The 15,501-nt window shown below is 39.5% G+C and overlaps 1 protein-coding gene across 1 annotated transcript in view; it reads right to left on the bottom strand.

Annotated features, from left to right (window-relative positions):
- The window catches only part of LOC112947868 (collagen alpha-3(IV) chain-like), a 53,394-nt gene extending 37,934 nt beyond the window's left edge, over positions 1-15,460 (bottom strand). The window contains exons 1-7 of the mRNA XM_026040027.1: positions 15,377-15,460; positions 5,593-5,649; positions 3,069-3,158; positions 2,401-2,445; positions 1,900-1,944; positions 1,542-1,604; positions 815-868 (exon numbers count right to left, since the gene is read on the bottom strand). Of these exons, the coding sequence (XP_025895812.1) occupies positions 815-868; positions 1,542-1,604; positions 1,900-1,944; positions 2,401-2,445; positions 3,069-3,158; positions 5,593-5,649; positions 15,377-15,460 (438 nt within the window). The remainder of the gene's footprint in view (positions 1-814; positions 869-1,541; positions 1,605-1,899; positions 1,945-2,400; positions 2,446-3,068; positions 3,159-5,592; positions 5,650-15,376) is intronic.
- Between the last annotated feature and the right edge of the window lie 41 nt (positions 15,461-15,501).

Raw genomic sequence — 15,501 nt, 5'->3', positions numbered from 1 at the left:
GACACATTCAAACTATTCTCCAAGTGCAATGATCTCCACATCTCCACAACGACAGCCACATACAGGTTTGCTGTGCCGGACTTCAATTTCAGAAGAAATGATATATTGTTGAAAAACAGCCCAGTCTTTCAGCGTCACTTTTAGAAGCCTGATCTTTTCATTAGATCTGATGTTTTCTGAAGCCTGATCTTAAAGAAAAAAACACCACCAACAAGAACAAAACAGGAGTGCTAGTGGAGTATTAAAGATCATGTTTAGAAAGTACGTAGAAATATGATAGTATTTGAAGGCAATGGAACTTGACAGGCAGCATTCCTTATACCATTTGTTGCTTAGAAGCAATTTTAATATATACCAGTTTTAAAGCAATGAAGCCAAAATCAGATGACCTTGCTTTGATTCCTTGTTTTGTCATTGGCTTAATTAGGCTCCATCTCTAAAGATATTTGGATTTCAATTTCACTTAATGCCTATTAAATACATATTGGACACTTTTTGAAATTTGAGTGGTAAATCTTCACAAATATCTCTTGACACTGCAGTACTGCAACTTGAGACACTAAAGAGCTAACAGCAGATGATGAATTTGCAAGCATTCATTGCCTAAGTCAAGGTCCAGCATGCATCAGATTAGACACCACCCAACTTCTGTTTCTTCTCCTTATAGCTTTTATATTAATAAAATAGGATACCTATATTTTTCAACCCGTAAGTAAGTGCTGTTAGGACCAGTTAATCTGAGGCTTGACACTCTTTCAGAGAATGGCTGTATCTAGCTGAAATGCACACAGTCACAAACTGCACAGGCACTTACTGGAACACCTGCAGTACCTCTTCTACCTGGAGGACCTGGAAAACCTCGATCGCCCTGGAAGTAGCAAGGGTCACTGATTTTAGTAGAAGCAATTATGAAAGATGTTTCTACATTATCAGGTTAAAACTATAAGTTGCATTATCATTAAATTTGCTAAGTGGGTCACAGTCTGACTATGCGTGTCTTGATCTCTTGCCCAGGGATCAGGCCTTCTTGGCTGCGTTTCACTAGAAAATTATGATTCTCTATAATGGGCATTCTTCTGACTTTCAGAGTGCTGAGACTTATAAGCAAAGCAGAACAAGTAAACAACTTGCAACATTATATTATGTCTTTCTTATTACTTCCTTTCACAATGTATGAATTATCAACTACAAGCTAGATATAATCTCTCAATAGAAAGACTGGTTAGACTAAATTGATTAGATTTCTGAACTTTTAATGAAACAATTTTTATCTGTCAAAGCAGCAAATACCAGGACATTCATTTTTTTTTAAAGAGAGACCATTAACATATACTACATTATCTGTCTTATACACTAAGGCAGCATTTTTTTCTCCCTGTTGCCATTGTCTTGATTTAATATTGTTCTAGTGAATAAAGGCATAAACCAACACAAATTAAAACTGCTGTATATCAGGGGAAAAAATGAGGAATGCTTTTTGGCTACTCCTATGCCTAGTCAAATACAATCCTCACGCTCATAACATACAGCTTGATTTCTACCTTCGTGCCATTGCAGCCTGGAACACCCGGGCGCCCAGGAGGACCAACAGTTCCCGGCTCGCCCTACAAACAAGTGCAAAGTTGACACAAGCTTTGTTTTTGCACATTCATATTCCTTTACAGCAACACTGAAACAGTTTATTTTCGATCAGACCTTCACAAAGACTCAAACTATAATGTGTTCTTCAACCATTACAACTGAAAAAGAATTGCTGATGCTGAGATCGTTATCTCAAGGTTAATTGATAGAGACAATGCTGATATTGACACTAGAATGAGCATGTTTGCTTGAGGACATTTGCGTAGTCAAGACTGTGTTAAGAGATAAATTGGTTAAATCGGATTTGTTTTTACTTACTGGAAGACCTGGGGGGCCTGAAAATCCAGGTATTCCCGGGATTCCCTAATGATATAAAAACAGAGGTAGAAAGTTATTAGGGAAAAGCTCATGATGCATTTTTATTTTAGTCTACTTACGAGAATAAATTTGAGTACTATTCTTTCTAAAGATTGTTGTTTCACTATCTTCCTTGATGTAACTTCCTCTGAACACATAGTAAGTATAATGGTAGCTTATGAACTATTAAACATAGCTAAGTCATCCCCAGAAACAACCCCCTTCCAACAGCCCCTTATGGAATTCTGGTTGGACTCATTCACAGCATACATTACTACTAAATGCATACAGCATGAATTCTGTATACAATGTGTAAAAAAAATTATAAGAAGTAGAGAGTCAAACATTTTTAAAAAACATTAAAACCATGATAGTGTACTGTTTTCATCTTTTACAAAGTATTGAATCAAGTTAGCATTTAACATTAATATATTTAAGTTTGTTTAAAATAGAAATACTTACTCGTATACCTTTAGATCCAGGTAAGCCCATAAGTCCTGGAGAACCCTAATCCACAAATAAAAGTAAAAAAATGTATTAATTTATTTCAATTGCACATATAACAATATAATACGCAGCAATTTTTAATACTAGTACCAGCATGTGCATAAGCTTCAGATCAGGAAAAGCTACTTAGAATACACTATGATCTACATTCAGACTAATAGACGCCCTTGCTATTTAAATTATCCTTATTTCTTGCCATCTTTTCAGAGTTATCATTACTATTATTAAAAAAAAAGTATTATTAGAATAGTATAATTAGCATTATACAAAACAATACTAAGGAAAGTAAAAGGAATTAGGATAGACATGTCACTAAAGCCTCTTTCCCCATATGCTAAGCAACTGTAACACTTGATGCTACTTAAACAGTGCATTCCCTCTGGCAGTTCGGTCCAGATGCTTTATCACTGTCCACCAGATAACTGAAACAAACCCCCACATTCACATCAGCTGCTCGGTCAGAAATGGACACTGATGCTGGTGAGCACACACACCTACCCCATCGAATGGGAGGCTCTGAAAAAGGTTTCCTTCTTGCACAGCATTTTTACCTCTGTCACTACTCTCTCTCACAGACAAGCAGAGTCTCTCTCACATACACACACACACAGATGGAAACGTACCTTAGGTCCCTGTGGCCCTGGAGGCCCTTCTGGGCCAGGAAAACCTCTAACACCAACTGGACCAGGAATGCCAGGGAAGCCTTTTTCACCCTGTAAACACCAAGAGAAAGTAGTTCTTAAAACACCTTTGAATTCTCCTTTCAATAACTTATTCCCAAGGTTTTCATTGCTTTGTGTACCTCAACTTATACTTTTCTAGTAACAGATTAGACTATGCTTGACCATACTGACCTGCTCTCGTGGTCAGTCCTGCAGTATCACTGAACTAACACACTCGTAAGCATTGGTGAAGATGCAGCAGATGTCAGTACAGATGTCAAGTTTCTGCAGAGCACAGAGTTAACTAGCAGCAGGACAAGTTTATTACGCAGCTTGACAGCCATGCCTTCTTACTGCTTCTGCATTGGGCTTAGCCCACAGGAACAGCCCAAACCTGAATCCATCACGGTGCTCCCAATTTCTGTTTAGCAAATTGAATGGCTGCTGCTGTACGGAAGGGTCAGTTCCAAACTACCACTGCAAACCTCTTTATGCAAATCATGTAAAGAAACAGTGCGAGTCAAGTACAATAAAATGGTTTATTTAGAATAAAAAGGAATTTCCTACAAGAGTCTTTATTTATTTATTTATTTAACTTCTGAGTCTCAGATATTAAGCCACCAACCCCTTTTTATATCTTTTTAAGGTCAAGAGTCAAATGACCAAACCATGCAGAGGAAACACTGAAGATTTAAGCTACACAAACAGAATACTGGAGGCTAAGTTACAGTTGCTGGGATATCCTCAATTTTTTGTCTTGGCCTTGTGAAAATACAGTGCTTCAAGCTTAGAAACTCACACACACAAAAAAATGAAGCCCTACATATAGCAGCAACTCAGTATGCTCAATTTTACATCAGTGAAGAGCTGCCTGTTCAAGGCTTTTTCAGCACAGCGTGACATAGAACAGAGAGGATGGAGTTATCAGTTCTCTCAGATGCAGTTTTCTTATGGCTTTATCAGAGAAGAATTACACACACACACACACACACTCCCCCAAATAGACTAAATGTAAAACAGCTTCTGAATTTAAATATATATATAAGCATAGAGGATAATCCTGGAGTATCTGAACACAGCTGAAAGTTGAAGAGTACATTGTGAAGTACCTTTAAGCTGTGAATTATTAAATGCTACAGCTCTTTACAACAAATAATTATTTCATCTAATATAGTCCAAGAAAGGAAAATAAATAAATAACAAAAAACTAACAAAAACCTATACCAAGATCTGCCACCGGAGGGAGTGAGGAACTAAAGTACAGAAAAATGAATCAATTCCTCTGTTTGCCATCTACAGAGCGGTCATCTGCTCTTCCAAACACCTTCTCACAGCTCTAGAGAGTGCAGACAATTTTATCCTTGCTTTCTTTTTGACAAATCAGCTATGGTCTCTGACAATTTCTTAGGATGCTAAAGTTATTAAAACATACCAATTAATTTAATTGCCTTTATTTGCCAGAACTGCCTGTAAACCCCCATCAGGGTAAACCATTACTGTTACCTTTCAAGTACTCAGATGATTAAATGTGCAACTATTGAAGATAAGTAGCTGGTGTTCCTTTTTATTAATACTTTTTAGTGGGCAGTTTAAGAGGTTTTTTTGTATTTTTTAATTGGTCCAGATTTATACTGATTAGCACAAAGTCATAGAAACTAAGAAAATCAAAATATATCAAGATTTTAATAATGACGATTATTCTCTTAAAATATGTTTTAATAATAAATTTAGATAAGTTTTCTCCATCACTGAAACTGAGCTTCTAAAGGCAGGGAAGTGTACTTATGACATACTTACGGAAGTCAATAGACATACTTACTGGGCAGTAAAAATACAGGAGTAAGATATAAGCAATTTTCTACCAGATAGATGTATGGATCAGTGAGAATAGGCTGGAAATTATTTTAAGATTTAGGTATGCAAAGCACTGTGTCCAAAATTACCCTAAATTGCAGCCATAATCTCTTTAATAATGTCACCTTAATTTTTGCATCAGAAACTCATTCCTTGTCTTGGGTCTGCAGAAGACTTATCTATTTAATACCAGCACACGCAGCTTCCCTTTGCGGTCCAGGAAAGGTTGGGAGCTGTGCAAGATCCAAAGACAGAAAGGAAGGCTCTGAACAGGACTCTGTTCAGGACAATATGAAATCTGTAATTGGAAAGCTGTTGCCAAGGTAATGCCGTCTGTGGGCATTTGTTAAGGGCTTGTAAAAGGGCCCTGCTGCTTCAGGCAGCTGCTCTGTTGATACTAAAAACCACCTTATGCATGAAGTAATGCATTTGTTTTCCATTATAAAATATGAAAACATCATCTTAGTGAAAATGTGTCTGTAGAGTTATTTTAAGGGCTATTTTGTAAGGTAAAACAAACAACACCAGCAAACAATTATATCAGCAAGCAAATTTTAGTTTATACCAGCAACCTCAACCTGTTTGCTGGTATAAACTAACCTTAAGAATGAAAAAATGTATTTCCTCTTACCTTATTACCTTTCATGCTGTCACAAAGGCAGGGACTTTTACCTTTGCACACACAGTTCTGTAAAAGATGGAAAATTCATAAGAAAATAATTTATTTTACTGTGTTCTTTGATGAAGGACAAGTCAGATCTCACAGTTTTTATTAAGATGTCTGTTTAAAGTCTTCTTGGAGGGCAGCATCTCTGCTGCAGTATCTATGCAGTATCTCAACCTCTGTTTGGCTCTGATCTCTATTGCAAAAAATTTTGCAAAAACTCAATAATTAAGAATATATTTTTTATTGTTCACACTGAAATTAAGTAAGAAAAACAGAAGTTGAAGGAAGCTGAGCATGTAACTGAGTAGACAGCATGATTCTAAACTAACTAGCACCTGTACTAGGCAGTTTTAGGGGTGTGAAATTCAGCTGCACTACAAAACATGTCTGAGATCCTGGGTGAACACAAGAATAGTCAACCTTTCTAAACCCTCTTCCTGCTACAGCTCCCACGTGCTTTAGCCCAGGCCCGTTAGCACATATCTACAAAGGGTATTTCCACAGTCATGCAGACATGGCCTGTGTCACTAGAATGGAGAATAATAATAATCCATTATTAAGACAGTACTATATATACATTAAAATACCATTATGATTATCAAAAATTATGTATGCCAAATAAATATGGAATAAATTGCATTTATAGTCCTTCTTTGTATGCTTTAACTGTTCCCTTCTTTTGTGAAACTTTTGCTCAATTATTTCAATCGCATCACTCCAGGAAGCAAAGGCTATTTTTCAGTTCATCCCCTCATTTTAGCACCTATTTGCCTATCACTATGACTTATTTAGTGGTACGCTTCCATTTAACGTGGGACCAAATATCATATTCTGGTCATAAGGGTTTTTTTTTTTTTTTTTTTTTTTTTTTGAGTTGTATGAAACTCATAAGAAAGAACAACTGCAATTTACTTACAAGATCACAACTTTTAGGATGGTATGGTATGGTATGAAAAAAATCTATTTAGATCTTGAAGACAGAATTAATTAACCCCTACAGCTGGTCATGATACAACAGCAGCACTGTTCCAAATTTAAAACTTTTCCAGTGGCATTCTCAAAGAACAGAAGACAAAATAAGAAAGGAAAAAGTGTTCTCCATTATGTTTTAAAAGGATAATGTCAGTGCCAGTACATTTGAATCTTCCTATATGTAATATGTTTAGGTAAAACATCTTACAGAATTGGAAAACATCTTTCAGACAGTCCCTTTCTTCCCACAAACAGGAATCAATTTCATCTATCTTCTTCACTCAGAAATGAGCTGCCTGGTCTCGGGAACCCTGCCTTCATCTCCTGTACAGCTGATCTTGTCTGTCTCTCTCCACTGACTATGGAAGGAAACTCAACATCTGGATGGGAATCACTCTTTCAACGCCTCTTGCAGAAAGGAGAGAAGATGCTGCAGGTACCTGCCTTTTGACTAGGCAACCAGTGACAGCAGGTGCTGCTCTTTTAGGTGCCTGAGCCATTCTTTTTAGGAGACACGAATCCATACAGCAGATAACCAACAAGAGAACATCTATTTAAATATTCATTTACCAAATAAAATAAAGTGGAATCTCTAGCCATAAGAAAACAAATCCTCTAAGAATTTATTATGTCTATGTATTCTTACAGATGGATTAATTGGTGAACGATATTTCTAGTGAGACTTCTAAAGAGTTATAAGCATTAAATACTTAAATCCTTGGCATACATAAAGAAGCTTCTTTCTTCCACCTGATCCAAGAGCTAGAATCAAATAAAGAGACACTGTATCAGAAATTGGTAAAACTAATTTCACATGTAAAACAGAAGGCATCTGCCTATGCTACCTTCATGGGAACAGGTAAAATGAGACAGAGATGGTAATGAGCTGATACTCGTTCACTGATTTCTTTTTGGAGTTATATAAATGATGACACAGTAGTCTGGGTATCTTTGCTTTTCCCAGATCAAGAGAAGATCAGAATAGGTCATTATTAAAAATATACATACATTTATATTAAACCACTGTACTAGGAGAGCACCCAGAAAGGGATGTTTCTGCAAGACCAGGAACGATCTTCTTTAAACAAGTTTCAGATGAAGCCTTGGTAGATACCGGGAGCTTTGTTCAGTGCCATGCAGTATTATCACTGCCAAGAACAACATTCAGAGGAAAGCTGAGATAAAACTAAAGGTATTCTATTAGAATACAGTAATCTGGTTGAAGTGGGACTCAAATTTACAGTTTTGATCTGACTGGTCTTTAATTTCATGGATGAACTCCGCTGATTCTAGATCCAGTTCTGGCTGGCATAAATCAAAATTAATGTGCAACATGGGAGATTTTAAAACAAATTCATTAATTATAAAGGCCACTGGGAATAATCCAGGTGTCTTCTTTCAAGCTCATGCTAAAGCCGTCACTTCCCTGCCTAAGCAGTTCTCATGGCTCGCCAGGCTCACTATTAAAAACTCATGTCAAATTTTTCATTTAAACTTTATTTTTATTAGGTATCACATATCCTCTCATCAGCCCTCATCTTCTAGGGTCACTGAAGAAAAATTACATTAAAAAAATGAACATGCTGGACAACATCTATTTTTCCTGTAATATGTATTTTTTTCACCATTTTGCCAGGAATTCAGGTCTTCACAAAAATCCCATCTAAGTAGAAGTATCAGCTCATTTCCACTTTTCTACAATTTTTCTACCATTCTAGTCTTTATTAAAAATTAAATATCAGCGAGTCAATTATTTTTAGGAACTTAATTATGAATTTTCAGGACTGCTGACACACTGAGATTTCTGCATTCTTCCTGGCTGCCTCCGTGCAACGCAGTCACTTTACACATTCCAGCTATAAACCACAACCGTGTGCAGCAGATAATATTACTCAAACAGTTGATGTTGATATGCTCCTCACAACTACAAAAGGGTCCATTTCTCTAAAATTCTCTATGTTTTCTATTGCATCTAATAAAAGTGGATGCAAAACATCGTGGTACAGATCATTACAGTCAGGGGAAAACTTTTCTTCAGCATTTATCTCCCCTACAGACTTGTGCTGGGACAGGTGTGCTGCACAGGAGTATGAGATGCTGCAGTTTCTGAGGGACATCATGGTGCTAGCTAAAGCCTCTAGCTTGGACACAATTTTGTTCTTGTCAATTTATCCTAACCTGCTCAGACAGAGCACCTGAGAGCAGAGCTCTATAGAAAAGCGTTCCTACTATGGAAAAAGCTATAGAAGGAAAGATCTTCTCAGTTTAAGGTGCACTTCTCTTAGAATAGATAAACAGACTAGCCAAGTTAGTGATACTATCTAGACATCTGTAGGTATGTGAGCCTGGCAGCATATCCCTCATGTTGCACAACTGTAAATCACCATCGAGCATAGAAGGTCCCGGAAAACCAAGTCCCCTCACTCCCAAACACTGCTATCAAAACAAAATACCAGTCTCACAATTACAATCTGTATACTGGAAGTTTTTCATGCATTCTAAGCATCAAACATGAATTCATTAAAATTATCAAAGACCACTACGAACCTTATGTTTTTTTTAGTGATCACTGGACCAGTACAACAAAACCAAATTATTAAACCTTCAATAAATATAGACAACATCGAGCACAAATAGAGATGAGGAGATGAAGGAAAATATGTCAGTTCCCAAACCCTGAAACATTGTGTAGTCACTTGTGAACTGGAAGGAAGCCAGACATTCCTACCTTGGACGACTCCTGTTAACACCAACGTATGCAACCAGAATTCAAATCATTTCACCTACCAGTGGAACATCTAGAGCTTGACAAAAACTATTTAATTCTGCCCTTCCATCAAAAAGAAATACACCTGCAACTTTAACAGCTCAGTCTGTAATGTCTTATGTAGGGAGAACTGATCTCAATGGACATGACAGAAGACACTGCAATGTTACAGACAACACGGCACTTATTCAACAAACTTCATTAAACACTTGCAGTGGGAACTCTTCTCAACAAATAACTACTGAGTCAATAGCCCTTCTTGGTGACATGGACCTTGTATTACTGCCTATGTGCTGCAAAAGAGCATTCATAATCATAGGAAAAACAAACAAACAAACAACCCACTCCATAACACTTCACAATAGGAGATTGTTTTTGACTAGCTTAAATTTTATTGCAGAAGACAGAACAAGGATTGAAAACCTAAGAAAAAGTAAAACAGATGGAAGATTTAATATAACTTCCGGTATCTCTTAGCTGTGTTTAAATGTGATAAATCATGTTCTTTGATTAAGCTTACTAAATACTGGGGTTTTTTTTGTTTTTTTTTTTTTGCTATGAATGAGCCTGTCTGTATGGGGTTTCTAAGGAAGCACTACAGCATAGTTGCTTATAGGAGTATACCATTCCAACACCTCACTTGTACTTTCACACACAGCTTCCACAGTGCCAAATGTATTCTTGTCCAGGCACATTCAGATTCCAGGCAATTAATCACATGGACCTTCTCCCTCCTCTCCTGCATGCTGATAGTCAAGAACTAGAAAGCAGGTGAATGGTAGGATTCAGAACCTCCAATGAGCAAATGATTACTCTGGAACAACATAGGTAAAATGTTTTCATTTAGCAAAAAATACCTCGGTGTATACACTATCTTAAATTGTTAGTGAACTATATAGCAATGTCCACTAAGGCTTGTGTTGTAGACGCTGCCTAAAATTACCCAGCATCTATGTAACTAGACCTGGCATGTTGTGGGTATTTTTGGAAAACAGTCAGTTGAAACTCTCAATAGAATCTCTCTTGTTTCTGTATGTTGCTTATGTTCTGTGAAGAGCAAAAGACATAGAATTACTTCTCCTTTAAACAGTGAAAGATGGCTTTCTAACTTCTGCTAAGAACACAAGAAAGTTTTCATATCTATGTTTACAATGACCAATAGCTTAACTCTACAAATAATCTCACTAGAGTGAAAGTCACTCTGATTAGGGCTATCAGAAGCTGGACCACACTGTTCATGAGATATTCAGGCTACTAAAATCTCCAGGGCCCTCCAGCACTGCTGTGGGTTTCATCTCCTGACCTAGAACTCTGTTGAAACAACACAAATAAATAAATAAATATTCTTTCCACAAGCGAAAAGGATCAGGCAATTCAAGATATAGCATTGTGTTTTGTAGCAAACTCTTATAGACACTTAACTAGCTTGTTCAGCTGCTCTTGCTCACTAATATGCTCCACACACTTGATGCTAGCAGAGGGTGATCTTAACACAACAAAGAATAGATATCACGAGCTAGTGAATTCTGGCTAGCACTGCATCAAACAATCTGTAGGTCTTGTCAACTGTTGGGTGTGCAAACAGCATTCACTGTAACTGCTGTCCTTTCAGGCCCATGTATTCATATATTCATAACATTCCTGATGTACATCTTGAGTAGTGCAAACAGTAATGAAAGCAACAGTAGCTTGTTCAGGGAAAGCTTATCATGCATGCTTTGCTTTCTCCTTTTCTGAAAGGCTCTAAGATTTTAAAAAGTAACTTTCTTGCAATTCCTTACTAAATAGCATGTGGAAAAGTGCAGCTCCAGTTAAAAAACCTTCATTGAACCAGGCCAAGTAGAAGACTTGAAAAGTTGCAAGACTTGTACTCTATCACAAAACTGCTAAGTTGAGACAAACAATCAAAATAAAGAAAAAAAGAATATAGCAAAAGTGGATTTTTTTCTCCATTTCTGAGAAACAGGGATTACAAACAGTTAAGAAGAAAAAAGCCTTTTTGTATTCCACTTTCTTCCTAGGCTCCGGTAATCCATGCCAACAAACTGAGCCTTCTAGTATTACTCTGTTAGGCAGTAGGGTGAGAATGTGACAGCAGAACAGATGACCGGACATCTCATACTAGTTGCAAAGTTTTTTGTTTCAAAGACACGTTATGATAAACCAGCTCTAAGTCTTCCAGAAGAGATTGCTAGCCCAGATCTCAAAACAAAATGCTGCTATATCCACATAAAATGCAAAGCAATCAAGAATTAATTTTGATCATTTGAATATTGTTTAATCAATAAAAAAAGCTCAGATCACATAGTTTTGCTTAAGCATGTATTTAACCTGGGCATTTTAGGGGAAGGAAAAAAAAAAAAAAAGAAAAAAGAAAAAAAGACACATCAAGCGTTAGAGTTGCACTTGCAGAGCTATTTCACTAAGACGACCACTCAAAATGAGGTTTTCGTCTTGTTGCAACTGTAAAATGCATCATACGGCTTGAACAGGACATGTTTCTTGGACAGCAGAGCAGGCGACCATGTGTGGTCTAAGACAGCGGTACCTGAGTGATTTTGATGCACTAACATTTGGGCAAATCTGCTATTCATGCTCAATGTGACTTGGCTAGGTAGGGCAATACTGTTCTGCAAACACTCTGACATTAGCCTATTTCTCTGTGCTGATGATTGCTCCATTTCAACTAATCACAGAGGCAATCAGAATAAGAACCTAAGTTGGGCCAAATTATCAGAGCAACACTCGCATTGACTTCAGAGCCAGGATCATATTAACCAAATCAAAGAAGGCACTTCAAAAAGAACTTGTTTTTGTCTACCAGGCTCAGTGAACTCTCTTCTGTATATTCAGGTGCACATCTTTCCTTCACAGCTGCCTTGTGTGACAAAGAACCCAGGCACATCCGCACGCAGGCAGAGAAAGCCATTTTCACTTTGGCACTGCTTTTTCCCTCCAACATTCTCATTCCCAGTGAAACAAGGCAAGTCATCCTGTACCACTTTCTCCCTAGGCTAGGAGATGCTCACAGCTCAACCAGCACACTGCCCTTCTTTCTTCCAGAGACATATTTTAAGGCCAGTTTGTGTTAGCAGAATTATTTGCACATTACTAGGAAAAAAAAAAAAAAAAAAAAAAAAAGACTGTTGTATTTGCATGCGAATTTTAACATTATTAAAAAAAAAAAGAGGAATATAAGCACCTGCATTTACTAAGAGACAATAAGCATAAGTGAGAAAGAGAATTCAAAAGATATTTTCAAGTCCTACAGTCACTGAGTTTCCTATCACTCCTTTCCAGTACATGATGAAAACAGCATATTGATAACTACTCTAGCTTAAATATACATTCAGGAAACAAATTATTTCGGGGAGTGTGGGGAAGGAGGAATGGGAACCATCTTGTTCCAGAGGAAACATTTTGGCACTTTTTTATTGTTATTATTAAGTATTCAAATGAACAGTAGAAAAATCCGAAGAATTACATCAGAATCTGGTGTGAAGGCACACACCAAGCAAGCGGAAAAGTCTCCGATATGGGAAGATGTGGAACTCTGCTGAGCTTCCAGACAATGCGATTAGAGCGTGCCAGGGGCTAAGAATGCGGATAATAACCCTCGCTAGCAGGTGCCAGAAAGTTCAAACTCCTCAGGGCAGGGCACACATCTCCTTGCTACTCTGCAGAGGTCTGCAGGCCCAGGTCTGCTACATAAATGTCAGAAGGCAAAATTAGGGATTTTCTTTCTTGCTTTCGGGAATCACAGGATGGTTGAAGTTGGAAGGGACCCCTAGACATCATCCAGTCCAACCCCCTGCTCCAGCAGGGACACCCAGAGCACGGGGCACAGGATCACAGCCAGGTGGATTTGGAAGACCTCCAGAGAAGGAGACTCCACAACCTCCCTGGGCAGCCTGTTCCAGGGCTCTGTCACCCTCACAGGAATGAAGTTCCTCCTCACACGGATATGGAACTTCCTGTGTTTCAATTTAAACCCATTACTCATTGATCTCTCACTGGCCATCACTGAGAAGAGTTTGGCTCCATCCTCTCTACATTTTCCCCTCACGTATTTGTACATATTGATAAGATCCCCTCTCAATTTTCCCTTCTCCAGGTAGGAATAAACTACTTATTGAGTTATTAAGAGACAGGAACTGCAACACATATCCCTGCTGTGCTGCAACATTTTGCATAGAGTAAAAATATTACTTGCTGATAAAGCATCAGTTTACTTATGTTACTAAAAGATAAACAATGACTTTTTTTTTGTAAAGAACAATCCAGTCAAGAGCAGTCGATTTACTCATCAATGAATCCATGTCAATTAACGTTAACCAGAAACATTTAATTAGGGCTTTTGATAAACATTTTGCTTTCAAGTTCCTAATTCCTTCATCCCCTGTAGAACTTCTTAGAATTAATTTTCTCCTTGGAAAATACCAGCATAATACCAGCATTCTCAGTCAAGAACAGAAAATTACAACTTCTGATTCTTAAATTGACCTCAGTTACTTGCTGCAAATCAAGTTTAATCTCAAAAAACATATTTTAGATCCTGATTTTTAGAGCAATATTGAATCAATACACTGCTTTCAAGCTTTGCCTCAACAGCAAGATTTCCATAGAAGGCACTTCTGACTCACCCCTATCTCGCCTTAGCGTAAGCAAGGCTCTAGTAATGCCCACGTTTCTCAAAAAAAATGGTATCTCCAAGCTTCATGATTTATCCTTAGCAGAAAGGCTGCCAACAAGCTAAGGATCAAGTGACTGCTAGACCTGCAAATATTCTGGGATTCTTCTGAAATAAAGTGCTGAAGAAGAATGCTGAAAAATGTTTTACTGGGACACATTTGGTGGTGCATAGAGCCACTTTGCCCTGCAGATGAAGGCCCAACACCGTGTGACACGACCGAAGCCACCAGGCAGCACAGAGGCTGCACAGCAAGGGCAGGCGTGCGGGGACGCATGGGTTGTGCTGGGGACAGCAGCAGCGGCTACTATAAAGCCTGGCATCGCAACGCCCCATCCTGAAGCCTACGTGCTGCTCACCGCGCCTCGGGGAGGCTCCAGCAGACGAGGACAGAAATGGGATAAACTGCAAAGGTGGGAGGACAGGACTTGGGCTTGTTCATTGCTTGCTTTCAAGTGACAAACAGATCTAGACAGAGCCTGGAATGACTTTGTAAAAAAAAAAAAAAAAAAAAAGTAAAAAATTCATGACTGAAAGTGGCAAATAGATCTTGCACCTCAGCTCTACATTTTTTTTTTTAACTAGTAAGTCTGCTTCTGATAACCTTTACCACAAGCACAGTATTTTGCTCTGTTTCTGTGATGATAGAGTAGATACTCAGAATTTCTACTTACAAAAGAACTGTAAAATATGTCGAAGGGCAGTAAGGAGTTTGGATGTAATCGGGACTGTCTCCTAGGACCTTAGAGCTCCAGAAGAGACAAACACCGGTAATTACAGCAGGAAAATCAGATCTGGGGCTGTAATGAAGCCGGCAGTTTTGGTATCTGGGAGAAGCACAGGCGCCAGAGCGCCGTTACTCCCGCGGCCGCCCCACGCGGGTAACGGAGCCTCTCAACAGCGCGGCCAGGGGAGCGGGCGGCGCAGCGGGAACCCGCGGGCGGCAGCGGCGGGGGAACCATTAAACCACCCGGCGGGCGCCGTGAGATCGCGCCGAGGCAGCCTGTGCGCTGAGCGCGACGGGCGCTACAGCGGGCGGGGGCCGCCGCGGCAGGTGGGGCGAGGCGCCGCCCGCTTAACGGCCGTTACGCGGGGCGGGAATCGGCCGTTTAACGGCCGCGCCCGGAGCGGTGCCACACGCGCGTGACGTGACGCACTTTATTTTGGCGAGCCCCTAAGGCGCCTCAGCTTCAACACCGCGAAGCGCCGTTTGGCGCCCCCCGTGCGAGCGCTAGGGCCGAGGCACCGCAACTTGCGCTGCCGCGGGGCCGCCGCGCTGTCCCGTCCCGTCCCGTCCCGTGCCGCGCTCGCTCACTCACCTCCGCCGCAGCGCGGCGGCCCGGCGCCAGCAGGGCGAGGAGCAGCAGCGGCGCCAGGCGGCCGGGGCAGCGGCCGCCGGCCATGTCGGCGCTGAGCGCTGCCTGCGCGGCGTCCCGCGGAGCTC

Source organism: Nothoprocta perdicaria, unplaced genomic scaffold, assembly GCF_003342845.1.
Source record: "Nothoprocta perdicaria isolate Ctin4 unplaced genomic scaffold, notPer1 scaffold_25, whole genome shotgun sequence".
In the NCBI taxonomy this organism is placed as follows: domain Eukaryota; kingdom Metazoa; phylum Chordata; class Aves; order Tinamiformes; family Tinamidae; genus Nothoprocta; species Nothoprocta perdicaria.
The sequence above is the reverse complement of the archived record's forward strand: the minus strand, read 5'-3'. Positions and strand labels throughout refer to the sequence as shown.